This window comes from Hydractinia symbiolongicarpus, chromosome 6, assembly GCF_029227915.1.
Source record: "Hydractinia symbiolongicarpus strain clone_291-10 chromosome 6, HSymV2.1, whole genome shotgun sequence".
In the NCBI taxonomy this organism is placed as follows: domain Eukaryota; kingdom Metazoa; phylum Cnidaria; class Hydrozoa; order Anthoathecata; family Hydractiniidae; genus Hydractinia; species Hydractinia symbiolongicarpus.
The window spans coordinates 30,729,685-30,756,252 of record NC_079880.1 but is presented as its reverse complement, the minus strand read 5'-3'; the positions used below and the strand labels follow the sequence as shown (position 1 = coordinate 30,756,252).

At 35.0% G+C, this 26,568-nt stretch overlaps 1 protein-coding gene across 1 annotated transcript; it reads right to left on the bottom strand.

Annotated features, from left to right (window-relative positions):
* Positions 1-309: 309 nt before the first annotated feature.
* LOC130648110 (solute carrier family 35 member F3-like) lies at positions 310-26,094 on the bottom strand. Its single transcript, XM_057454134.1, has 6 exons — positions 25,884-26,094; positions 17,517-17,761; positions 3,081-3,336; positions 2,485-2,716; positions 1,582-1,707; positions 310-1,469 (listed from the first exon to the last, which is right to left on the bottom strand). The coding sequence occupies exons 2-6, from the start codon at positions 17,692-17,694 to the stop codon at positions 1,002-1,004; spliced, it is 1,260 nt and encodes a 419-aa protein (XP_057310117.1). The 5' UTR covers positions 17,695-17,761; positions 25,884-26,094; the 3' UTR covers positions 310-1,001.
* Positions 26,095-26,568: the final 474 nt, after the last annotated feature.

Genomic DNA, 26,568 nt, shown 5'->3' with positions numbered 1-26,568 from the left:
AGTATCCCGGGCGTTGGGAATGGAAATTGAGATCGGGGACGCTGACTTTCAATGTCTAGGAGTTGCGTTCAAAAAAGCTGCAAATGAAACTGACCTTAAAAGATTAAAATTTACAAAATAAATTTGCTCTGTAATCAAATTGTGGTGGAGCTTCGTTACTCAATTTACATGAAAAAAAAAGACCATGAATTTTTTACGCCGTGAAAAGTGTCCGACAGTAGATGTTACGCCTGAAAGATTTTGATCCAATTTAATTTAAGGTCTAAACTGTACTGCTCAAAAAAAAGTACACAAAAAGATTATTACAGCTTCTTGTGAGTTCATATATTAATTCTTTGCTGATATAAACAATTTAATACAAACGTCAACGTTCAAACGGACTAGCTTGATAAAAAGAACAGGTTATCCAGTAAATTTTTAAGAGTCCAAAAAATAGATGGTTAATAAGGGGATTAATTTTCCCGATAACAAAACTTGCAAAACATGTGACCAAAAAGTGTTGTGAAATGGCAAAAAAAAAACAGCAAAAAACTTACTCTGCTTTAATGATTAAGTTTCTCTATAAAAAATTTGAAAATTTACGTAAATTCATAGAACGAAATCAGTTTCATGAGCAAAACAAAACTTGCAAGCTCCCTAACAACAACGAATTAAACTCGTTAAAACTTCTGTAATAATTTAAATTTAACTTCATATATATTTAATTTGATAGTATAAAAATTTAAACATATAAAACATGTAGAAAATTTAAAAAAATGTCGTCATTAATAAACCGCGAAAGTCATCTTCAGTCGCGCACAGAATAAATCATTCGCTCTTTCGCGAATATGTAACATTTTTAAATTAATTTTTATTTATAAGGCGACTGAAACTTTGTGTCAACATTTCGACGGCATCTGACATACCGCTGTCAACTGTCGTGGATTGAAGGTGACTCTCGAGTTTGCAATCAAAACCTTTGCATAATTATCAATCGTGTACCTGATGTGGACACGTAACAATCACGTTTCGTCTGAATTCGCTTCAACGTGACATCCATCAACAACTTGTCCGCGACATTGCAAATTCTTCTCGTAACGGTCTAACGCGTCGCTAGATATCAACATAAACAGAAACCCGCAGAATATCAACAAGGTTGAAAAAATCTTCCAGCCTCCATAATCTTCTCCGCGGAAGATATAGTCGGCAATTGCATTGAACGGCACGCCCAGCAATGTACCAACCGATATGAACAAAGGGTAGGTGTAGGAGATACCGAAATTGACAAGATAGTTGAACAAAACACCCAAACTTGCTGTGCCCGCAAGAAAAGTCCACGGAAGATCGTCCCACACTATCATTTCCCAGTTTTGATAATCCAACAAAATGACAATCGGCCAAAGCAAAAGAATATTGACGCAACCCACCAGAGTTAGAAATAAAGCCACTTTTGATCCACTAGCATTGCCCAACACCAATTTAAAAAGCACCTGGAAAAAAAAACGACTGTAGGATGTAGCGAACTAGTGATATATCTTTCCATGTACACATAATTAAAAGGCAAAGTCTAAAGGCTAGTTTCCAATGGTAAAAAAACGTTACTTGGTAAAGCGCAGCACCAAACGCAGCCAGTACAACGAAAGCAATATATATCGCATTGGAGGCTCCGAATCCTTCGCTGTAACTCATCAGTATAATACCGCCAATGGAGAGTAGAACAGCGAGACTCTAAAATATACGAAATAGGTAGTAAAACGAGACACTAAAATATACGGGATGGAGAGTAGAACAGCGAAACACTGAAATATACGGGATGAAAAGTAGAACAGCGAAACACTGAAATATACGGGATGGAGAGTAGAACAGCGAAACACTGAAATATACGGGACGGAGAGTAGAACAGCGAAACACTGAAATATACGGGATGGAGAGTAGAACAGCGGGACACTCAAATATACGGGATGGAGAGTAGAACAGCGAAACACTCAAATATACGGGATGGAGAGTAGAACAGCGGGACACTGAAATATACGGGATGAAGAGTAGAACAGCGAAACACTGAAATATACGGGATGGAGAGTAGAACAGCGAAACACTGAAATATACGGGATGGAGAGTAGAACAGCGAGACACTAAAATGTACGGGAAGCTGTATACCGAATTCGATACAGTTCTTACCACGCATTTAGACAATAAAGTGTAAAAGCATGTGTAGTTTTTTAAAACATGTTAGTGTTAACTTATTTCAACAACATCTGAATTCCTTAGAAGATTCCTTATTCTTGATTAATTATTACGCGATTGGGCGGGCTAACGAAAGTCACAAAACAATTGTAATTAGGTAGTTACAGTTAAAACTTTGTAAAATTAGCATGCTAAAAGATAATCAAAAATGTAAGTTTGATATAATTACAATCAGTCGAATAATAACAGGCCTACAATAACATTTCGTTACCACACAGTTCATGCAACCACGCAGAATAAAAAACATAATTGGCTACTTACTCTGACTAAGTACAGCTTCTCCTTCAAGAAGAGCAGCGACAGGATGTAAACAAAACAACTTCCCGAGGAGAAGACGGCTGTTACGGTACCGGGAAATAATTTGCTCAAAGAATGAAGGTACAGATAATTGGTTAGCAACCATAACAAGCAGAAGGGAAGGATGACTTTAAACAGGTAAATGACGAGACTGTTTAAGCAAAAACCACGCGGTCCAAATATCATGGCACTCTGCCTATTAAAGAAGGAAAGTAATACAGTAAATAAAATTAATACCTGATATTACATTCAGCAAGAGGACGACACCTACAAGACGAGGGCACCACCTTAGGTATTAGATTGCTTATTTATCATAATTTAGCCATAGCAAAATAGACTCTCTTTTCCTCAAACACTCTCCATTTTAAATATATCTGGAACAAATAAATGCTGATAAGCATAAACATGTTGATAAGTGAAATGGTGTCTGAAAATTTTTGCTTTTATAAGAAAAAAATCAATTAAAACTACTGAAAGTTTTGTTTCCCCGCAAAATGAGGTAAATCTGAACTGCGAAAGTTTCTTCCGCAAACACTAAGTACACCTTTAGAAACAATTACCGGAAGAATGTCCTTAAGCGCCATGGCGACTTTTGACAGATGAGCGGTACAATAAATACAGGGTAAATGACGACCATAAAAGATGTTGAAAACCATGTTGTAAAGTAAGGTGCATTGAATGTTGCGGAGTAGGTCTGTTTACCAAACTGAGTAGCGCCTGTCCACGATACAGCTATCAATACAACAATCACCGATCCCACTATTACTTTTTGAACGGATGGAGAACAGCACGAATTTTCATCATTTTCAGGGATTGCTATGAAAGGAGAAAAAGAACATACACGTCTTCCACCACTTCACCTATGTAAACATACCAACTAGTTATTACTTTAAGTAATATACTGATATCTAGCTTTTTCTGGATAATACGCAATTTGCAATAAAATTTTTAAACTTGTCAAGCTTCACAACTGATTAAGAAATAGTTGATTGAGTATTCGTATACCGACTTTGATATTTGATAAAAAATGGCTATCGACGTTGGCACATCCCCTGCAAAGTAAAATTTTAGTGATTTTCGCCTATTTCAACAAAGAGCTAAAAAACTAAAAAATTTCCAATGTCCAATTATAGTGGTTTTGTGTATATACGCATCGTTACAAATATTGGTGTAACGGTAGCACAGTTAGAGACATAAAAAATATAATAATGAACTTATTTAAGACGAATAAAAATTGCAGCCAATACTCGTATGTAAATAATGTATATTGGTACACTGTTTCTACAGGTGGATTTTAACTGAAGACACGAGAAGCGTAGTACTGAGAACTGCTGAAAACAAAATAAGTGGGGGAAAAAGAGAACACCTCAGTCTACTCGAACATTATTTTATTATCAGAAATTCTCGCGGGAAGAAAATTTCGAGTTTTTTTCCAAAATTCACAAAATTAAATTTTCGCAAAGAAATCTCAAGCTTTTTTTGCAAAGGGCGATAATAAATTCCAAAAAACTTTGAGTTTTTGAATCGCGAAATTTAATTCCCAAGAAATGCAGAAAAGTGTGAAGTGTGAAATTAAACCCCGTGATGTTATTAAAATCGATTTAACTCGGTCAACTGCGAAAAACTATTCCGCAAATATACAAAATTTCGCGTTTATTTCAAATGGCGAAATGTCATGGGGTAGAAAATCCTGCAGATATCTTTCATTCGTACTGTAGAATAGTTTAAGGGACCGTCATCTTATTATTTACTATGAAGATGAGAATAAAACTTTTCTTTCAATAAAAAGGTTGAGTTTTAATTTGACAACAATAACAGTGGAGTGTTCATTAAACTAAATAACGGTATAGTTTATTGTACGAATTAGTTTTGAAAAATAGGTGGACGTTACGTTGTGGCAAAGACAGGTAATTTACTCAAATGATGACAATGGACGCGCATCACGTGATCTTACATTACCAAATAGGGCTAGTTGTGGCAATAACAAAGATGAGTGGAATGGAAAGATTAGGCTGGAACTGAGTTAACTGAGTATGTCAAAGATTGATTCAATAAAGAAAACGTAAAAAAGAGGATGTAAGGTAGAGCGTGTGCTGCATGTGATAAAAATTTACTGTGTCAGGAAATTTAGTCGAAAAAACCATCTAGACACGAAGATTGAAATATTGAAGACTCCAAACATGCCAATTTTTTGACAAACTCTTATTTTATAATGACTATAAAAGATCTATATACTTTATAGATCTTTTAAAGTATTATAAAATCCTATTGTTGGTTGTGATAATTAAAAAAGAGAAGCAATGTTTAATGTTTTTAATTATTATATTTACGCAAAGGGACGATGTTAATGCAGATAAAACAAAATTGCAAAAAGCAATAACATCAACAAATTGACGGATTGAGTCAACCAGGGTCAGGATTAAAAAAGCGTCAATGGACTCTCTTTGCATCTCTTTGCATCATGCTTCTTTGCATCTGGAAGACAACCCAAAAATGCTGTATTTTTTCGTGAAACTTTTAACTGCTTATTATGCAGAAAAAAGTATTTGCACCTATTCGTCAGGTTTTGACTCCGGACAAATAAAAAAGATACAGCAAAGAAGAGTTATGACTTCAAGAAAAATAACATTGTACATTCATTTAACCCTATTTGTACCGGGAGTGCGCTGAATGAGCGCACCCTTTCTCATTTTTATGCGGCTTTTCATGAAAAATTAAGTGATCCACATGAGCTTCGCAGATTTACAATATTTTTTAGGGCGGTTAAGACCGGCAAATTTTTCTGAAAAATTTATGTTTTGCGGCCGATGTCAAAAAAGGCGCAAAAGCGAAAAATGAAATATTTCGAATTGTGTTATATTTTCAGTCTTATTGATGTTAAAGACAATTAATTCTGATATATATCAGATCTCGGTAGAGGTTAGGGGAATTAGCAAGCCACGGTTTTTTTTTGTTATGTGGTGTCATTCGTAAAGAGTGAGCCAATGACATAAATTTTTAGGATTTACGTACAGGGCACTTTGGTTACACTCATAAGCGCAAGAAATGCACACATAAATTTTGGTACTTATTACAAAAATACCACTGGGTTTGTTTACAAAAGAGAACAGCCTCGACGTTGTTTGATGTTGTTCTTACAGGTAGCTTAGCTACCCTATTTAGCTACATTAAGGATTAAACTAGCATTTATTACTTAATACTCAGTAAAATAGGTCAATTTTAAATATTAAACTTTTTCGCTATAGCTAGCTAGACTAAGTATGAAAGGACAAGGCTGAGCTTTTTAGCTGGGTTAAAAGTCAGAACATAAGAGGAAAATTACATCACAGTTTTTAAAATTATATTACACATACTACAGAACACCTGCGGGAAAACTCATTGTTCATCAAGTTACCCCATATGGGTAATATGAAAGATTTCTTCATAAAAAACCTCAGAAACCTTTTCAAGTGGATTACTTTCACATTAACAAAAATTGAAAGTTATTTTTTTAAGATAAACTTTTACGACGTCTGTTTGAGTGTAGAAGTTCTTGTTAAACAGATACCATGTTTTGGTTAGAACAAGTTCGACCAAACGCAGAAAATGCGGTACTGGAATCTTCGTCTTTTCACCGAATGCAGCATCGTTTTCGATAAGGTCTATAATGATGTTTAGGGTGTCTTTTATGGGAACATTTGTGTAGAGTGATGTGACAGACGGAGTTGCCATGGGAGGCCCTGCATCATCAGTAGTCGCAGAAATATACATGCAAGCACACGAGAAAACAGCATTAGTCACATCAGACAGACGTCCAAAGGTTTGGAAAAGATTTGTTGACGACGTATTCGCCATAATCAAAAGATCGCATCTGGAAGAGTTCCATGAACACATCAACGGCCTACATCGACAAATCAAATTCGCTGTTGAGCTTGAACACGATGGAAGTATCGCTTTCCTGGACACTTTGGTCAAAAGCAAGAATGGTTCCATTTCAGTTTCAGTGTATCGTAAACCAACACACACTGACCAGTACCTTAACTTCGAATCTAACCATCAGAAATCTTGCAAAGAAAGTGTCATATCTTCATTACTGAATCGTGCCAACAGCGTAGTCAGTGACAAACAGGAGAGGAAAGAAGAAATTCGACGTGTAAGAAATGCATTAATCGCAAATGGATACAGTCATAAAGTCATCAGGCAAGTAGAAAATAAAATGAAGAGAAGATGCCATGGAGACAGCAAGGAAACATCAGAGGAATTTATCGCATCAGCATTCCTATCCTTTGTACCAGGTACCAGCGAGATCCTTCGTCGAGTTTTAAGGCAACACAAGATCAAATGCATTCTTAACTCTAAAGACACCGTAAGAAGCACTTTGTCTAAACCAAAAGACAAAATAAACCTGGAAGAACAATGTAATGTTGTTTACAAAATCCCGTGTAAAGATTGTGATGCTGTGTACATAGGCGAAACAAAAAGAAAGTTTAAGCAACGAGTACAAGAACATATGCGCGCAGTGAGAAACGGAGATGTGAAGAAAAACGAATTTGCGGACCACAGCTGGAGCAGAAGTCATCAGTTTAATTGGGATGAGAAGAAAATCATTGACAGAGAATCCAAAACAACGGCCAGGAAGATTAAAGAAACCATCAACAGTGTAGCACGTAACAAACACATAAACAGCATTTCGTATCAACTTCCTGAGATTTGGTTACCAGCCCTACAGAAGAAGTAGTTACCTACATCTAGGTCTGAAAATGTTAATTACCGTAATTAACTGCAATTATCAGCTCGTTTCTGATTGGTTAATTTTTATGAATTTTGATCCTCTGCAATTATATAAATACATGCTCAACAACATTTTACTTTGCCCGATGATGGGAGAAGGATCTCCCGAAACGTCGCCTACTAAACTGTTCAAGAAATGATAAACTTTTCACAGTAACATTACACTAAGTGTCCTCAGTGTGACGCAGTTTACCCTTTACTAAGTCTTAACCTGGACAGAGACTTTACGTCTTCCGTCTCCAAGCGAATATTACTTCTGGCTATACTTTCCCAAATTTTGTTGTTTCATAAAAGTAACCTGAAAATCTACAAAAATTTATTTATAAAAAATAGGTTTCCATTCGATAAAAGAAAACTGAACATTTGCAGAAATTTATTTATGAAATATAGGTTTCTGTTTGTCGTGACAACATATTTAACCAACATGCAATGCCTTGCATACCTAATTAGCTGTATACTGAAGTCTTGACTGTTCACTGTTATGGGAAGTCCAAATTGCTAGCAGGTAGCTATCTTTATTTAAAATGACAGAATGCCTTGAAAAATCTTTTGTGTAGCTAGCTGCATAAAAATATATTTAGCTCTTGTACTTTATCACTTAATTATTTAATAACAAATGTGCCCCTGGAGTGCTGGCATGGTATTAGCCAGGTAGCTTAAAATCACAAAATAAATTTTATCCAAATGTGACCATCCCTCATCATCAGACATCAGAAAGGCGTTTCTGTTCTTTACTTCTCATTTCGGGGTCCTCAAATTCTTGCAAATCAAATGAAAAAAAATTACTTAAGACTTCCTCTTCTTTCCCTTGCACCACTCATGGCATTTCTCAGCATGTCTTCAGTTCGAAGCCACGATTCCTTAGCTTCCAACTGCGTCTCCTTTAACAAATTTCAACGCTAGCCAATGTGATGGACAACGCCGAGGAACCCTGGGTAATTTTGAAAAAATGTGGATCTGCCTTATGATTTTCAGATTTTTGCCGCTGATATCAGCATATTTTAGCACTTGAGTGCCACACCTCCGTATATATAGGAGTTAATTATCTTTAACTAGATAAATAGGATAGATGGTATTAGAAAAGAGGGCGTTATTGCGTTTGTGACATAAATTACCCCTTTATATATTATTAGTCTAATAAAAAAATATAAAATGGGACTGAAAAAGGCTAGAATTTCATCTGAGGAAGCCATTTAAAATATATTGAGATTTATTGAAGATAACGTAGACGAAGCTAATGATAAAGAACTTGATGTTTAAGATGATTTGGAAGAATTGTGTGGTGAAATTGGTAATATTTATAGCTATATTATATATACATATATATAATCTCTCTGTGTAACTTATATGGCGCATTGGTTGCGAGAAGCAACATATGTTTCAAAATGTGTGATAATTTATTTTTAGTATTTTTGTTTGCCTCATAGATAAAGAATTAGTTGAAGAAGAGGATCATTAACATGATAACGATGACAGTGTAGGTGATGCTGACCATGATGCGTCCGAAAGTGAAGAGGAAGCCGGAGCAAACCATTTGAGGAGACATCGACATACGAAATATTGCTTAGTAAACAGTATTGCTGCCGCTACAAATTTTAGAAAATTATAACGTTTTTCCAATACCACCAGAATCAAAGTCTATCCAAAGCAATTTCAAAATAGATAATAAGAAGAAAAATGACATAATTCGCACTTTCCAGAATCAGCCACAAGCTGGTAATGTTGGTCAAAATAATCGTGCAAATGTCATTACTGGACGACAAGGCCCACAACCAAAAGCTCGTGAAACTGCATCACTCCGTTCTGCTTTTGAGCTCTACTTCACTCCTGAAATTGTGAATAACATTTTGTTGTGCACCAACAGAAAGATTAGACGCACTCTGTCCAAATTACCTGATAATTTCTTGACGCAAATAGTAGGTATTCGTACATGAAAAAACCTCTGTTGGAGAAATTTATGCATTTATTGAATTGTACCTATATCGAGGACTATACAAACTAAACTGTATATCTGCTCATAGAATATTCTCAAACCAATATGGTCCGCCAATATTCAGCGCCACTATGTCGAGAAATAGGTTTTCTTTTATATGTACAAACCTTTGTTTTGACGACAAGACAACAAGAGATGAAAGATGGAAACATGACCGTTTTGCGGCAATCTTTCAATTATGAATGCATGTCATGAAACCTTGTATCCAATGAGGACACAGATAAGTTTCAAACAATACAATCCCAACAAACCCGCCAAACACGGTGTATTAATGAAAGCCATATATGCAGCACGATATCCATATACATTCACTGCAGCTCCATATAGCGGCAAACCACAGAGAGATCCAGGAATTTATTATGTACCAGGCACTGAGGAAATAGTAAAATACATGGTAAAACAACTATTAAATGTTGTCTCGTTGGCCGGACGTAATATATATTTCGACAGATTATATACATCAATCCCGCTTGCGTTTTGGTTGTATGAAAGGGATATCATTTGTGTTGGTACAATGCAGATCAACAGGAAAGGAATTCCAATTGGAATGAAAGATTTCAAACAAAGAGAGCCACTGTCCAGTGAAGTGTAATGACAAAAAGATGGGCCGCTGTCCTTATCTTCAGATGTAGTGAAACCTTCAAACGGAAAGAAAAATGTACTCATGTTGTCAACACTAGAACCAATCCTAGGTACAACCAAGGATGATAATTGCCACAAATTGGGGTTATATAAACTATATGACTTTAAAAAGGGGGGTATTGATATTGTGGATCAGAGGATGGGGTTTCACACGATGAAGAAAAAGTATGTTTTCTTACATGTTGGATACCGCTCGAGTAAATCACTGAATAAAGGTATTGATCCGCTACAACAGTCTTTTGAATACGCCTTTCGATTAGTCATGGAATTGGTGAAACCAACCATACAAAAAAGAACTCAAAATGGTATGTTGTCCATCATAAAACAAAAAATAAATGTTGTCTTGGGTAATGCGCAATGTAATCCGGAACCGCGTGCAGCTATTGGTCCTGCATTTGCAGAAAGAAGGAAAAGGTGTACTGTTTGTCAGGCTGAGAATGCAAGAGAAAATTATTCCCAAAAGAAAAAATCTATTCCGTGTGTCAAATCACTTTGTCAATCATGTGGCAATACAACGTGTCAGGCCCATATGATACAAAAATGTATGTCGTGTTCAAAGAAATGAACGTTCTGGTTTCAGCTGATGATATGAACCTTACTGATATTAGTTTACTTCTTTTTGTTTATTTTTGTCATGTTTTATACTAATAGCAGGGTTTTGGTGTAAAAAAAACTATTTATGTCAAAAACCCTTCTTTAGGGACATTTTTTGAAAAAATTTTCCCCCTTTTTTCAGCCGCTCATGTTGATTGGGGCAGTGAGAATGTAATTTAGCTTGAAAACATCCAAAGTAGGTGTTTTTTGGTACAACATAGATACATTATGTTACTGTAAAAAAGATCAGGTTCACCGCTTTTATGCCAAAGATTTTCTTGGGGTGCGCTCAATCAGCGCGACCTGGGATTTTGACGTTTAAAAACCCCCGGTACAAATAGGGTTAAAAAGGAATGAAAGATGGCAGGCGCAGATTTTGTGTATAGTTTTTTGAAGAGAAACAAAGCGATATCATTATAAAAACCACAGGGTGTCTCGATTAACAGGAGTGTATAGTGTAAACCGTAAAAGTGTTGCGTTGTTTTTTTAACACATAAAATCTTTGCTTCAAGAACATGGGTTTCAACCACACCAAACTTATAATATAGATTATTGTGGACTTACTTACAAACCAGTGGAAGTAGTGTTAGCGGATTAGCGGAAAAAGGGAAAGATTGCGTCAATTACTAGTAGAGAGAAAGGTGACAACTAAAGTTGTGTTGGTACCACTGCTAAATATGTGCCCCATCTTATGACATATAAAAGAAGGTTTTTTATGAGATATATCAAACATTTGTTTAAACCTACAAGGTGCTCTAAAGAAATAAACCTAATTGCAAAGGAAAATAGTCTTTATATAATGAGTTTGGCCCCACATACATCTCACAAACTACAGCCACTTAATTGAAGTTCAAGACACTAAATCTGCATTTAAAGCAATATGAAAGTGGACATGGGCTCATTCTGGTCGTCAAATAACAATTTTGCAGTTAGGTGAACTATTGAGGGAAGCATATGTTAAATCAGACACAATTAAGAATCCTAGATTTAAAACAAGTGGTATTTGTTCATTTAACTCTAACGTTATCTCATCAGATGAATTTATTGATAAAATCATTGAAACCAATGCAACTGATAAATATAACATAGACAGTGCAATGGTAGAAAACAAATCAAAGTTTGTGATTTTTTTGTGAAATTATCTGCATTGGAAAAATTGAAATAAAATATATCACTTAATCAATTTTGCACAACGTCAACATTGCCCGCGAAGAAAAGAAAGGGGGAAGGATTAAAGATAATTACATCGTCACCATACAAGAAACGTTTAAAAGAAGCAGCAAAAAAAAAAAAGAAAATTAAAGAGAGAAAAAAGATAATGCAAAATAAACAAGAACAAAAAACCTGGTGCTGAAATATATGTCACAGGACATATATTAAGAGCAGTTTTTTAAAAACTGAATTATATTCATCCTGTATAAACTTTCATAATAATAATAGTAATAACTAGCTGTTTCCCGTGGAAGAATCCACTGTATTCCATTTAATTTATGTAGCAGATATATGTCCATCAAAAAACAAACAATACAGCAGTGCGCATCTTACATCTGCATTATTATATAAATGACCAAAAAAATTAAGGGTTTTCAACAACTGCAGTATATATGTGACATTTAAAATCTAAATCTACTAAAATTACTGCTCTGACCATCTGACAAATGCGAAAATTATTCGGAAAAAAGTTTTTAAAAGCATTTCAACATACATCTCACCCATAAAATTTAAATCACTCAAAACGTCACATATATACAAAAAAGCTGATCAATGTCAAACACAAATCTCTCTCATTGTATATGTTAAAATCAGTTAGTTTATTGCAAACCCTGCCAAAGGTTGACACAAAATGTGAAAAGTAAACAATAAATTTTGCCTAAGTAGAAATTTTTATCTAAGGTGTTAAAAAGGGATTTGCAAGGATAAATTATAATGCAATAAAACATTATTTGATATATTGCATACGGTCCTTCCTCACCAAACTTTAGACAAAATGCCAACAAAATAACGGTGTTTAAATCTAAAATTAATGAAGTCCTTTTAGCAATTTGCATGCTGTTTTACCATCAATAAAGTAAACAAAATTTCAAATCTCACATAGTATTCTGTCACAAATTTTCATAAAATATATATATAAGTCATAATGAGTCATGTTAAACAACAGCAATCAATCTGTATATAAGTTCATTTTATGTCAATTTTTGCACCAATTTTGCAACACAAAATACAAATTCTAAATAATACTAAAATCTCTTATTTTGGTCCTTCACATACCGACGGTCTCCCACAAAAGTTTAATCAAAATGTAAAAAATGAGAGGTAACAACAAAATCAAAGTTTGCAAAATTTAATTATTTCGGTACATATACTCTAAAACAATATTTTAATCCAAAATGCCAAAGAAAAACAGTTTGCAACAAAAATCAGTTATTTCGATAATATTGCATACACTCTTTCCTCACAAAAGCTTCACAAACTGTAAAAAAAAGAATGGTTGTAGGAAGTGCTTCTGATTCAACAAAAAAAGTTTTTTTGACATATTGCATCTAGCCCTTACCCATTAAATCTTACACAAAATTTCCAAAACTATATACGATTTAGAACACATCAAATTTAAATCGAGAAGGATCAGTCATTTCGATATATTGCACGGAGTCCTCCCCAGTAAGAATTTATACAAAATATAGAAAAACAAAGCTTGCAAGGTGAAAAATTGAATTCTTCTTCTGTGTATATATATATGGTCCTTCCTCGCAAAATTAACATAAAATGTCAAAAAGGTTCAGATATAACATCTAACACAACAAAAATCAGTTCTATCAGTATATGTCATGCCATTGTCTTCCACCAAATGTTCCCCTTAAAGTTTCACAGACACAGCCTGTAAATTAAAAACAACTAAGATCAGGTATTTTGGTCTATTTCATACCATTCTGTTCCAAATAACTTATAAAATGTAAAAATTGAGTGGTAAAACAGAAATTTGCAAAATTCAATTTTTTTATATGCATGTATATTATATGCCTTCTACAACATTAAGTTAATTCAAAATGTCAAAAAGAAGAAAAAAATAGCTTACAAAGAGTATAAAATTGAAATCAATAAAGTAGCTTTTTTGGTGTATTAAATATAAGCCATATGCACAAAAGTTTACACTAAATGTAAGAAAATGGTTGTGTTTAGTAATTCTAAATTAAGAAAAGTCAGTTCTTTTAGCATGCTGATTAAGGTTTTTGCCCACAAATTCTTACATGAAAATGTCAAAACCACAATTTGAAACAAATTAAATTTACATTTTAAAAATAAGTAATTTCTGAACTTTATTTTCAGAATATTTGGAGGAAAAGAACTTCGCAAACCAAAAAAAAACCAGGAAAATGTTTAAAATTTTCAGGGTTAGCTAATAACGTTTGATGGGTTTTGTGGGAATATATATACTGGGAATCTTTAGTTTAAAGCTAGCATTAGCTAGCTACAGCAGCTAATAGCTAGCCACTTAAATATAAACTGGAGACTTAGCTAGGTATAAAGAACATGGCTACATATATATATATATTCCTAGCTAGCTAGCTAGTTGTTGGTGGTGGTTGGCTTTTTATGATGCTAGCTATAAAACATGTCTGGCAACAATAATATAATCAAAACTGAACATAAAACATGAAAAAACCTTACAGAACCTTGCTATGATTAATTTATAAAACCATGCTCTTCTTCAAATGTTTTTTTAAAGATTTATTTTGAATGAAAGAGTAGAGAATACTCAAAAAGAACAGCCATCTTTTTCGTAAACACATTTTCCGTTTTATGCTAGGAACTTCATTTAACAGTCCGTATGCTTTGTGAATATCTAATACCGTTTCATATGTAGCGATACCTATATATATATATGCTAACATAGAGTTTTTTGGCATAAGGGTATATATATATATATATCGTTATTAGCAGCGGGTTATATATTTACACCTTATGTGCGATTTCTATGAAGTACATCCCTAATCTTTTTAGTTAAATTTTAGCGTACAGCCACGTCATAAGAAAGTGACCCGTGATTTCCGTGTCGTGGACTCACAGTTTTACTCACGCAAGGGAATTAATATATAAGATAATAATGATAAGTAGAAGGAGTCAGGGAGAAAGGGAAAGTTAAAAATGATGAAAAGAAACAGAGGGAGTCACGAAAGATTACACAATACCAAACTGGTTTAGTCCTAAAGTCGGAATTACCGTGCCAGAGACCTTCACTCTAAGCACACAAGCATGGGTTTACAGGTAAGTTAATACCTTGACAGTGACCCTCCCTCTAAGCACACAAGCATGGGTTTACAGGTAAGCTAATACCGTGCCAGTGACCCTCACTATAATCACACTTGCATGGGCTTACAGGTAAGCTAATACCGTGCCAGTGACCCTCACTATAATCACACTCGCATGAGTTTACAGGTAAGCTAATACCGTGCCAGTGACCCTCACTATAATCACACTCGCATGGGTTTACAGGTAAGCTAATACCGTGCCAGTGACCCTCACTCTAACCACACAAGCATGGGTTTACAGGTAAGCTAATACCGTGCCAGTAACCCTCACTATAATCACACTCGCATGGGTTTACAGGTAAGCTAATACCGTGCCAGTGACCATCACTATAATCACTCTTGCATGGGTTTACAGGTAAGTTAATACCGTGCCAGTGGTCCTCACTCTAATCACACTAGCATGGGTTTACAGGTTAAATAACATAACAGCCAAAAAAAATGAGGCGAAATTAAAATACCGTAACATTTTCGTGCTATAAAGAATACCGTCCCAGTGACCATCTAATCACACTTGAATGTTTAAATGCAAAATAACACGATCGCGAAATTAGCATGACCCCAAAATTAAAATCCCGCAAAATTTTCCTGCCATAAAGACCGTGCCAGTTACTCTCTAATCACACATGTATAGGTTTACAGGTAAGCTAATACAGTGTCCCTAACATTAATTACACTGACATTTGTTGTTTGAAAATTTAGTGGTTTAATTTCATTAAACCACTAAATAACATTAAAGTTGCCATAAATACACTCTTTAATATCAATAAATATTCATATTTTTTGTCACAATACCACTACTAATACCCTCAATATATATTTTTATTCACTACGATCCTTTCAATATGGCAGTTGAAAATCATAAAACCAACATTTGTGTATAACTAAGGTCAGGACAGCTAGTAAACAACTAGGCGTCCTGAACTTTATCTAAAACTAACCTCGTTTTCATGCAATGTTTTGATTTTTTGCCACCACGGCTAATCATGAAAAGGCGATATTGAAATAGATCTATTCTCCTTCAGTGCTGGGAAAAAGAAAGACAAATCAAATTAGCATCATTTGTTGAGCGGTTACTTCTAGATTTTGGCAAAGTTTAAAAAGTTGAACTACAAATTATCTCCTTTCTCCAATCTCCAGGTATTATTTCACCTGAATTCGATTCACAATCAACAAAACCAGAAGGAGTATATTTTGGGACATCTGTTAAACGTGGGTAGTTGTGTAAAGAAACAGTAGCTTTAATTATTCCTTCAATTTTTGTGGGTTTAGCTTTTATTGGTTAGCGAAATATTCTCCATTTTGCTGCAGTAATACCAAATGTATTTTCAACGATAATTATATATTCTTTCTTCAAATAATAGATTTTTACCAGGAAATATAAGGACAGACTTGATAGAGAGGAAGTTGAGTTTAGATCTAACACAGTCTAGATCAGATTGGAAGAGGGTCATTAATATACCCCGTCCAACCCATGCTAGCATGGAAAACGGACGTTAAGCCGAGAATGAAATGGTTTCATGAGCCAGGGTTTTAAAGTGAAAATGTCATCTCCAATTAAAACTGGTAGAAGTTTCGATTTCGATGATGTTGTTTTGTGTTCGGTAAGATTTAATAAATTATTTTGAAAAGCGTTGTATATTTCGCTTTTATTGAATATAGACGCATCATTAACTCTGCCATAACTTCCTATATCAAACATTGTTAAACAGTACTTGGCATCGCATATTGCCATAAGAACCATACTAAAAAACGTTTTGTAGTGCGGAACCAGAGTTAGCTGGAGCTTCTATGCATACATGTTTACCATCAATTGCCCCTACACGGTTAGGATAGTTCCATTCTTTTTCAAATTCGAAAGCAATGGTTCTCCATTCTTCGATAGTGTCTGCCGACTTTAAGTATATCGGCATCAAACTATCCCATATAGCTTGAGTAGTTTCACTTATGATATTACATACCATAAAATAACTGCGTTTGTTGGGATTCCCCTGTGGCCAAATAACGTTAAATGTTACTATTAATCGCTCAGCAGGTGTTATTGGTTCCCTACTTGGGCAAAAATTTTTTGAAAATATCTCTAACCCAAAATCTTTTTTTTGAATTTTTGAATTCAAAAATTTTGAAATTATCTCTAATTTTTGAGAATATCTCTAACCCAAAATCAATGACTTCTTCTCTTCTTTTGCTTTTGTTTTCGTCTCTTCGCGAGTATACTGATCAACAGTTTGAGCTGACAAAGAAGGATAAATCGAGTGTTCACATGTGCCATTTTTAGGATGTTTTTGTTTCGGTAACATAGTGTTGCGCAACAACTTGTTGCAGCAATGTTGCGCAACAACCGCGGAACTTTTTGGAAAATCACTTTAAACTTGTTTTCATGGTAACGAAGTTAACCCTTTTCTCCAAAATACGTCTACAACGTAAATTCAAGCAAATAAGTAAGTATTCAGCACATAAAAACTTTACTTTCAAATGTGGTAGATTGAATTCATATTCACACCAGGGTTGTTTCAAGGAAAGGATATTTTGATTCGCTGTTTGCTCCAATTTAATAACAAAATTGATTCGGAAATTGATGAAAAACAGGTCGCAAAGATGCCAAAACGGTTCGCAATGTCAAAATTTGCGAACCATTTACGTTAATTCGATCCTTGAAATACAAAATAAAGTATCTAAAAATATTAACTTACCGATAGCAGCCAGATGTTTGTCGATAAACTTTATTGCTTCATGATCAACCTCTGTGTGATGATCTGTAGTTGACCCATTACTTTTTTTGGCTTTCTTTGATGAAACAATAACTGGTTGCTCATCAATGTGAGTAATGCTACCACTGTGCAGGTGTGCTGGATCTTCAACCTGCAACATAACTGTTCAAACACTGTTGCATGACACACTGACAATCAATGGGCTTCCAATATCAGTGTTGTTTTATCTAAATAAAATAATAATAATATATAATAATAATAATATTAATAATAAACTTGTTTTTTATAAAATATGAAGGTGTAAACACACAGCAATTTTGCACTTCCATGTAAAAATACATTGATCTGAAGTTGGCTTAAAGTTGTTAAGTGTATTTCTTAAAAAATAATACTGCAATCATGCTAAAATTATTAAACAAGCAGCTTCTTCATGTAATACCACTAAATAATTTTGTTTCAAAGGAAACTGTCAACTGGTTCATTCCCTAAGAATCTAGCTCACATGCAATGCTGTTTTACCAAATGTTGCAACTGTTTTTGGGCTAAAAATAATTTGTTTCAGAGTTTTTAAGCACAATACAGCCCCTAAAATTAGCGTCGGCATTGTCGTGATTGCCGACGTAAAATGAGAAAACACCGTAGTTGCGTCGGCAAAAAAAATTGACGACATAATTTTGTTGTGAAATTTTTAAAAACAACAACTCATTTTCACCATCCACGAAGAAAAAAATTAACAAAGAATTAATTTTTATTTTGGCGGACTTTTAAGAACATGTTATCATGTATATTTCTATCGTACCTGCTCACGTATTATAACCTGGTTTCTACTACCATTTTTTTTGAAAAACAAACTTTTCAACTAATCGCATGTTATTCTTTGTAATATTAAAGCCTTTATGGTGAATTTTTACATCACATTTTCTCTGGCGTAATATGAAAACTGGCATACATTTTTCTTGAGTTCCTTATCCTAAAAGAAACCAGGTCTCCACATGGGAATTCACACGGGAATCCACACAGTATTCGGCGGGTGGTTTATTTCATTCGAAACTAAACAGATGGAATAATCTCCTGAATTCACGAAAATAAAATAAAGTAAACATGGTGAAAAAGAAAACGGTTCTTTCGTGGAATTTTCCTGAGTTAGGGTTTGAATCGGAAAATGACTCTAATGAAATTGCTAAAGTACTTTGCAAAGTTTGTAGATGTCATTATCAAAACAACAAAAATAATGAAAATTTGAAAGGAACTGTGGCAAGCAGAATCAAATAATGTTAATTGTGATATTGTTTGAGCTTCCCCCACTCATTGCGACTGAAGAATAATTACACTCGATTTTCAGTAATTTAGGTCATTATCACTAAAAGTATTCACGTTACAGAAATACCGTGGTGCCATTCGATTCGTAATAACAATAATCAAAAAATTGTATATCGTATTAAAAAGAAGTCCGGTAGTTCTCTCTCCCACACGACACAGCAGACAATAAGTCAGCTCTGCCCTCGGTTTTGTGAGGAGAGATGTTCTGCGAAGACTCTATAAATTGAGTCTCCTGTACAGTTTTGCTTCATGGTGAACTGTGCCGAGGACAAGCATTTTCGAAACATGTCACCGGCGACTTCTGCGATATACAACTTATTGAATGCCCTGACCTTCAGTTCGTAAATAGCACGTGCACAACGTACTTTCTAATGAGTTCGTCTCGAAACATATAGAAAGCCAGTTGGCAGTGAACTATTAACTTAACGAAGTACATCATCGGGAAAGTAGGTCATGGGACTTGTAGTCCATTTCCATTTGTCATCGTCTTAGAAAATCAATACATCGAATTTATGTGAGGTCTACCCCAATACAAGGTGAATGACGAAAGTTTTTGCCTGCTGAAAAATTTTACTATGAAAAAAAAAATGCTGACGCAATGCCGACGCAAATCAGTTGAAATGTATCTCACGTCGGCAGTTTTATTGCCAAAAAAAAATTCTAATTTTAAGGGCTGCAATAACAGTTCCTATATTTTCTTTTTAACGACAGCTTGAAGACTTTTTATGTGCCCTTGATGTGCCTTTCATTTTTGAAGAGATAGGTAGTGGAAAAGAATGCCCTTGTTCTTTATGTGTTTTTAACTAACATGTATACATGTTAGTTAAAGATCATCACAGCATTATTAGTGGGTAAACATAAACAAACAAAATAAACAAAGATCCAGATGGAATTTTTGAAAAAAAAAATCATAATTAAAAAGTTTAGTATATTTATGCTCCCCTTAAAGCCTTAACCAAATACTAAGATGTTTCCGTGATTATGATTTTCAGATAAATATTCCAGTAGCTATATAGCTATTTCATTCGCGGGGTCACAAGAGTTCTGTTAAAATTCTGTTAAGATTCTGGAAAGTTTAGTTAAGTTTAAGCTGTTCCAAATTCCTATTTTTATCTTTTTCACACTGCATTGCTTTTCTCCTTCATAAAAATAAGGCATATAAAGATCAAAAACGTTTTTGGTTAGACCAAACTGTTGACATGGGGGGACCCATATTGATCAAGTAATGAAAGTTATTGAAAGAGTGATTGGTAAGTTACTTAGAGAAAGAATTGATATAGATAAGATGATTCCAGGGCGTGGCACTACAGATGCAATATTTTTACGCAGACAGCTTCAGGAAAAGTATTTAGGAAAGAGAAAGAATCTCTATTTTGCCTTTGTAGACTTAGAGAAAGCTTCTAATAGAGTGCCATGTAAAATTATTTGGTGGGTATGAGATAATTAGATGTGGATGAGTGGCTAGTTACGATGGTACAGTCTATGTACAGCAATGCTAAAATGTATTTCCAGCTTCAATGATGTACAACAGTGCCTTGTTAGAGATAGTTGAGAACTTTTGTTACTTAGGTGATTTGTTGGGCAGTGAAGGGGGTGTTGGAAGAAGTGTTACTTGCAGGATAGGTTCTGCTTGGAAAAAGTTCAGAGAGTTACTTCCTTTGTTGACAGAGCAGAGTCTTGAAATTTGAGGTAAAATGTAGGTTGTATGAGGTCTGTGTAAGAAGTGTTATGTTGTACGGTAGTGAGACATGGGCAGCGAAGCAGGAAGATCTTGGCCGTTTAGAAAGGAATGATATGAGAATAGTTAGGTGGATGTGTAACACCAGTCTGAGAGACAAAAAGAGTTCAGATGAGCTAAGAAGCAGGCTAAGTATCCGTAGAATTAAAGATATTATCCAGATAAGAAGATTGAATTGGCTGGGCACTTGAAAAGAATGGAGGAGGATAATTGGGTAAGAAAGTGTAGAGACTTGATAGTTCCTGGGGCAAAGCCCAGAGGCAGACCGAGAAAGACTTGGCAGGAGGTTATAAGGACAGACTTGATACAGAGGAAGTTGAGTTTGGATCTAACACAGTCTAGATCAGATTAGAAGAGCGTCATTAATATACCCCGTCCAACCCATGCTAGCATGGAAAACGGACGTTAAGCGGAGAATAATGATGACTTCTCCACCAAGAAGAACTTAAGCTCCTACTTGGCCAAATGGGCCTTGATTCTAGGATTATTGGCATCACTGAGACTAAATTTTGCTTATCTAATTTTATTCAAAACTGTTCCCTATTAAATTACAATATGGAACACGTGCCCTGTGATTCTGAAAGAGGTGGTTCTCCTTTGTATATTTCTTCCTCTCCTAGTTACACTTGCCATGAATACCTAAGTCAACTAGCCTTTAAAGCAAAGAGCTTGAGTCTATATTTATAGAAATAACCCAAACCAAGGAGAGGAATATAGTTGTTGGATTCATCTACAGACATCCATGTATGTTGGTGGATGAATTCAATTCATTATATTTCTCTCCTCTATTGGAAGCTGTCTCTGGGGAAAACAAAATATTGGTTCTTTTAGGTGACTTTAACATAAACCTCCTTACTGCGATTCTAAAACAGTGTCAATAACTTCCTAGACATCACATCCTCTTTTTCATTACTACTTCATATATAACATATCCTACAAGGATAACAAATCTATCCAGTACTCTTATTGATAATAACTTTACCAATTGTCATAATACAAATACTGTGTCGGGCAATATTTGTACAGCAAACTCTGACCATTTACCACAATTTCTTACCTGTGAAAGAAATCCCTATGATCCTCCTCAAAAAAACTTTATAATATTCAGAGATTGGAAAAAACTAAAGCGCAAAAGTTTTGTCCAAGAGTTTAACGATACAAGCTGGAGTGAAGTTTTAAATGTGGGATCTGATGATATAAATTTCTCTTTTTGCAATTTTTTCAACAGAGTTGAGACCCTTTTGGACCAATATGCTCCAGGATTCTCATTTTGAGGTAAGTGATCGCGTACCCGCGCCCTATCACGTACCTAAATTACCTAAGGCATGTGATAAATTGCGTACAGTACAGTCTGAATGTAATCTACCACGGACGCGAAACTCGCATGAATAGTTACACAGAACAATAACATTGCGATAGCTTTTGTTTTTTTAAGAAAATAATTGCCTCGCTAATAAACAATGACCGCACATGATCAATTGTTTAATCACAATAGGTTGCAAAATCAATTTTAGCAATCTATTTTGCGCGAACTTTTTTGAAATTTTTAATTGCAGTAATATAAAAGTTTAGTTAGATGGTATTTTAAAAATTTTAAAACAAAAAGAGGTGATAGAAATGTTTTTTTAAATCGCAATTTAAAAGTTTATAAACAAAAAGCGGCGATAGAAATGTTTTTATTTGTTTCAATAAAAAAGTATGTGAAAGAATTTATTTTACGCTATTTGTTAAGAAGGAAATGTTTTAATCGAGAAATGTAGATATTGTATTTAGAATATACACCATTTGTTTTACAAAAATAAACCGTAGTTGTATTCTTTTAATAAAAAAACGCACAAGTCATTAAATAGTTGTGAACAATGCTTCTCATGTATATGTTTTTTAAATTAAACGCGCTGGAATCTTAAGTAATTAAATCAACAATACATTCTCTCGCAATGTATTATAAAAATTCGCGAAAGATTTTTATTATTTAATTACTTCACGCTAATACTTAAGGGAATAGCTTATCAATACATTTACACAATGCATCTACAGTAAAGTCTGAATGTAATCTACCGCACACACGCTAATATCACACCTTTGCGTGGAGGACGGCAGTGGTTTGTCTTTTGTTATAATTAAATCCCTTAAGGGTTTGCGAGCTTCTATTTGCGTGTTAAAAAACAACTCGCCCACAATGAAATATCGGAGCAATTATATTTCTTGTAATAGCGAGATGCATTGTTTAAACTCGCAAAATACTTAAGGGAATTTGTTATAACAAAAGACAAACAACTGCCATCCTCCAAGTAAAGGTGTTACTAGCGTGTACGCTGTAGATTACATTCAGACTGCACTGTACCTGCGTTACAGATTACATCCCATTAAAAAATAATGTGTTTTGAAATGTTTTTCGAGTTGGAAAAAGTTCTTTGCTTAACTGGTTCGCTGGCTTTAACTTTCAAATATGTATATAGCTATGCTACCATTTTTGACATGGAAACATGTTGTGTTGTCCAGTGGTACTGAAGAACAAAAAAGCCCTGGGAACAAGATACTTTAAAGAAGCCCTGGGAATGAGATGTTTTTATCGTGCTAAAAATCTCCTGAATTTTGATATGAAAAAATTGCAAAGCTATGAAGTACAAGTCCTATTGACCTACCTTCCTGTTGGTGTACTTTGTTGAGTGAATGACTTGCAATCTGTTTCCTGCTTACGAACGTAAAAAAGCCAATGGAAACTAGGATGCAAACACTCCATTTATGAACTAAAGGTCAAGGCAGCTAAAAACGCAATAGCTTAAAATTCTCGTTCCCTGATCCATCATGAACTTTTCATAAGGAAATCATACTCGTGGTACCTGCTGTATATAACGTTTTTTCAAAAGACCTGTTTTCTACCAACAAAGCAGCTTGTGTTGCATTTTTGTAGCTTCATTCATTCGAAATTGTGGATGCGCTCTAAGGTTTCGTTAATCATTGTTTAGTAATTTGGTAGTAGTTCAGTCGAAAAAATTTTAGTAATTGTTTATAAAATGGCTGCAAATATTATGAAAGGAATGAAAGTTAAATCTCTTACTTTTAAAAAGTGGGGAGTTGAAAATATTTTTGGATACAAGGAGGTTGTAGAAAATTCCATTACATTTGAAAATTTTGTTTGGTGCAAAGTTTGTGCAAATAACAAGAGCTGTGTTCTGAACCACCCTTCTATTAAGGGAGCTTCGAAAGCATCAGCTTTATCGTTTATTAATGGTACTTCCAATGTCACGAGTGATGCCGTAAGTTTTATTGATTTTAAAGTTTAAAAACATTGCTACAAAGTTTTTGAAAAAAGCTCCTGACTTTTTTTCAATGCTCCTAGATAAATCGTCATGTAAACGACAAAACTCACAAATAGCCCTTGAGTCAGAGGCATCCAAGTCCTGTATAGAATTGTGTCCAGATATTCAGACAAAACTCACAAAATAGCCCTTGAGTCAGAGGCATCCAAGCCCCGCATAGAATTGTGTCCAGATATTCAAATACCACGGGTTGGAACTACTGAAGTGCGGGTGGACACACTTACAGACAAAAATGCGAGATCTGGATATATTTGTCTGATGAATACAGTGTACAATATGGCGCTTCACCCCACGATGCCCCTTCATCATTTTAGCATGCTCATAAAAACGCAGCGTATGAACGGTGTCAAATTTATTAAAAGTAATATTCTGCAGTGCATTTGTAAAAAACATTATTTGATATTTTTAAATTAATCCCAAGATAATCACGATGGGTGTTAAGGAATTGATCGAATCATTTGACAAGGCTGTTTGTAAGAATGTTAACAACTTGCTAAATAGTTCATAAAAAAGGTCCCAAAACAAATTGCACCAATTATTGCCCTATTTCTTTATTATCTAACATTGATAAAATTTTTGAGAAGCTAATACAAACGTGTATATCAGTTTCTAACTGGGCATAAAATTATCTTTATGCAACAGTTTGGTTTTAGGAACAAATACTCCAGTGCACAGACCCTTCAAAATATCAGTCAACAATTATTGGATGCATTAGATTCTGGTGATTTTGCCTGTAGTGTTTTTATTGACCTGCTGTCGACACTGTTGATCATGAAATTCTCCTCAAAAAACTTCTCCATTACGGCATCAGAGGCAAACCACTTAATTTATTGCAATCGTATCATTCAAATCGGCAACAATTTGTATCAATAAATTGATATAACTCAACATGTCCTTCATGGTGTCCCTCAAGGTTCTGTGCTCGGTCCTCTTCTATTCCTTATCTACATAAATGATCTGCATCATGCTATAAAGTACTCTCTTGTCCATCACTTTGCCGATGACACTAATCAAATATGCTTCAACAATTTGTTAAAGTCACTTTCCAAGAGAATCAACATTGATCTCAAACTCTTAACACAATTGCTCAATGCAAACAAAATTTCCTTAAATGCAAGTAAAAACGAATATACCTTGTTTAGGCACAAACTTTGTATGCCACTGGTATTGCATCTTCTTGTATTATTTTTGTACTGACGGTTGGTCACAAAGATGGATTTGTATGGCGCCGTAGATTAGTGGTTATAGCTCTCGTATTCTGTGCGGGAGACCGGGGTTCGATTCCTCTTGACAGCAATTTAACATGGGCGAGTGAATGTTACCATAGCCCCGGGTTAACCCAAGCCATGTGAGGGAAATTGGGAACATGGCACACTGTGTGGGCCGTTGGATGTTGCCGGGAGTTGTCTAGTAGAGCGCGGGCTTATTAACTCCTTTCTCTTCTAGCGCCTTCTTCCCAACTAGCGTCTGCATGGTTTGTTACAAGGAATTGCATTTCGGGAATGTTCCAGGCGAGCTCGGGAAAGTGTGGGTAGTTTCGGGGGACAACCGCCAATTTTATTCAAGAAGTCGCCTGAACTCGCCCGTATATTTGCGAGCGTTTGCGGCTTATCGGCATCCTCTTCTACTAGCTCTAGCTACTAGCTCTAGAGCTACCAGCTCACTAGCTTTAGCTACTAGCTACTAGCTACTAACTCTAGCTACTAGCTCTAGCTACTACTAGCTACTAACTCTAGCTACTAGCTCTAGCTCTAGCTACTAGCTACTAGCTACTAACTACTAGCTCTAGCTACTAGCTACTAACTCTAGCTACTAGCTACTAGCTCTAGCTACTAGCTCTAGCTACTAGCTACTAACTACTAGCTACTAGCTCTAGCTACTAGCTCTAGATCTAGCTAGCTAGAACCACGTTAAACGTTGTAACGTCAATAATTAATTGTAAACTAATATTGAAATTAAAACAATTACCCTCTGGTCTTCTTGTCTTGTCTTGTGACTACCCAAATCAGCACAGGCAGGACATGCTTTGGACGCGATTTGAAATCCGTAAAATCCGAGAATCAAAATCGAAATTCGGTAAACACAATTCAAAACCAGGGCTGAAATACCCTGGACACCTTTTATCTGCGATTGCAAAAGACTGAAATCAAATCATTCCGCACATCTTGTGCACACTCATCCCTATCTCTTTACGTTAGAAAACTCAAAGCTTTCAATATCTAAAAATCCCTTTTTACACATTCTTTTTTTATTGCCTAAAATGATCCACAACTTCGGTGTGTTATATTAATTATATAAGCTTTTTGCAAAAATCAGCCTTTCGCACCCGCCTGTGATTACATCAGTAGGTTTAAGTATGGTAAGGTCGCTACGAGAAATACACTCGTGATTGACTGCATATTCTTTAGCCTTTTCCACACCCAAGCAACTATAAATGGCGATGATAATAGAGTTTAAATAAAAGCAATTTGTTTTCCAACATGTGGTGCATATTCCATACTAACCTTTGAATCGATGGAGAGCGTGTGAAAAAGTTATAACCCGAATAAAGTAATAACCATGCAGGTCTTGCGAAACCTGCCGGCGAATCATTTTAGTCTGTTAGCCAGTTTGCTAGGCGATAATTGAAATCAGAAAAAGCAGGAATAGTAAT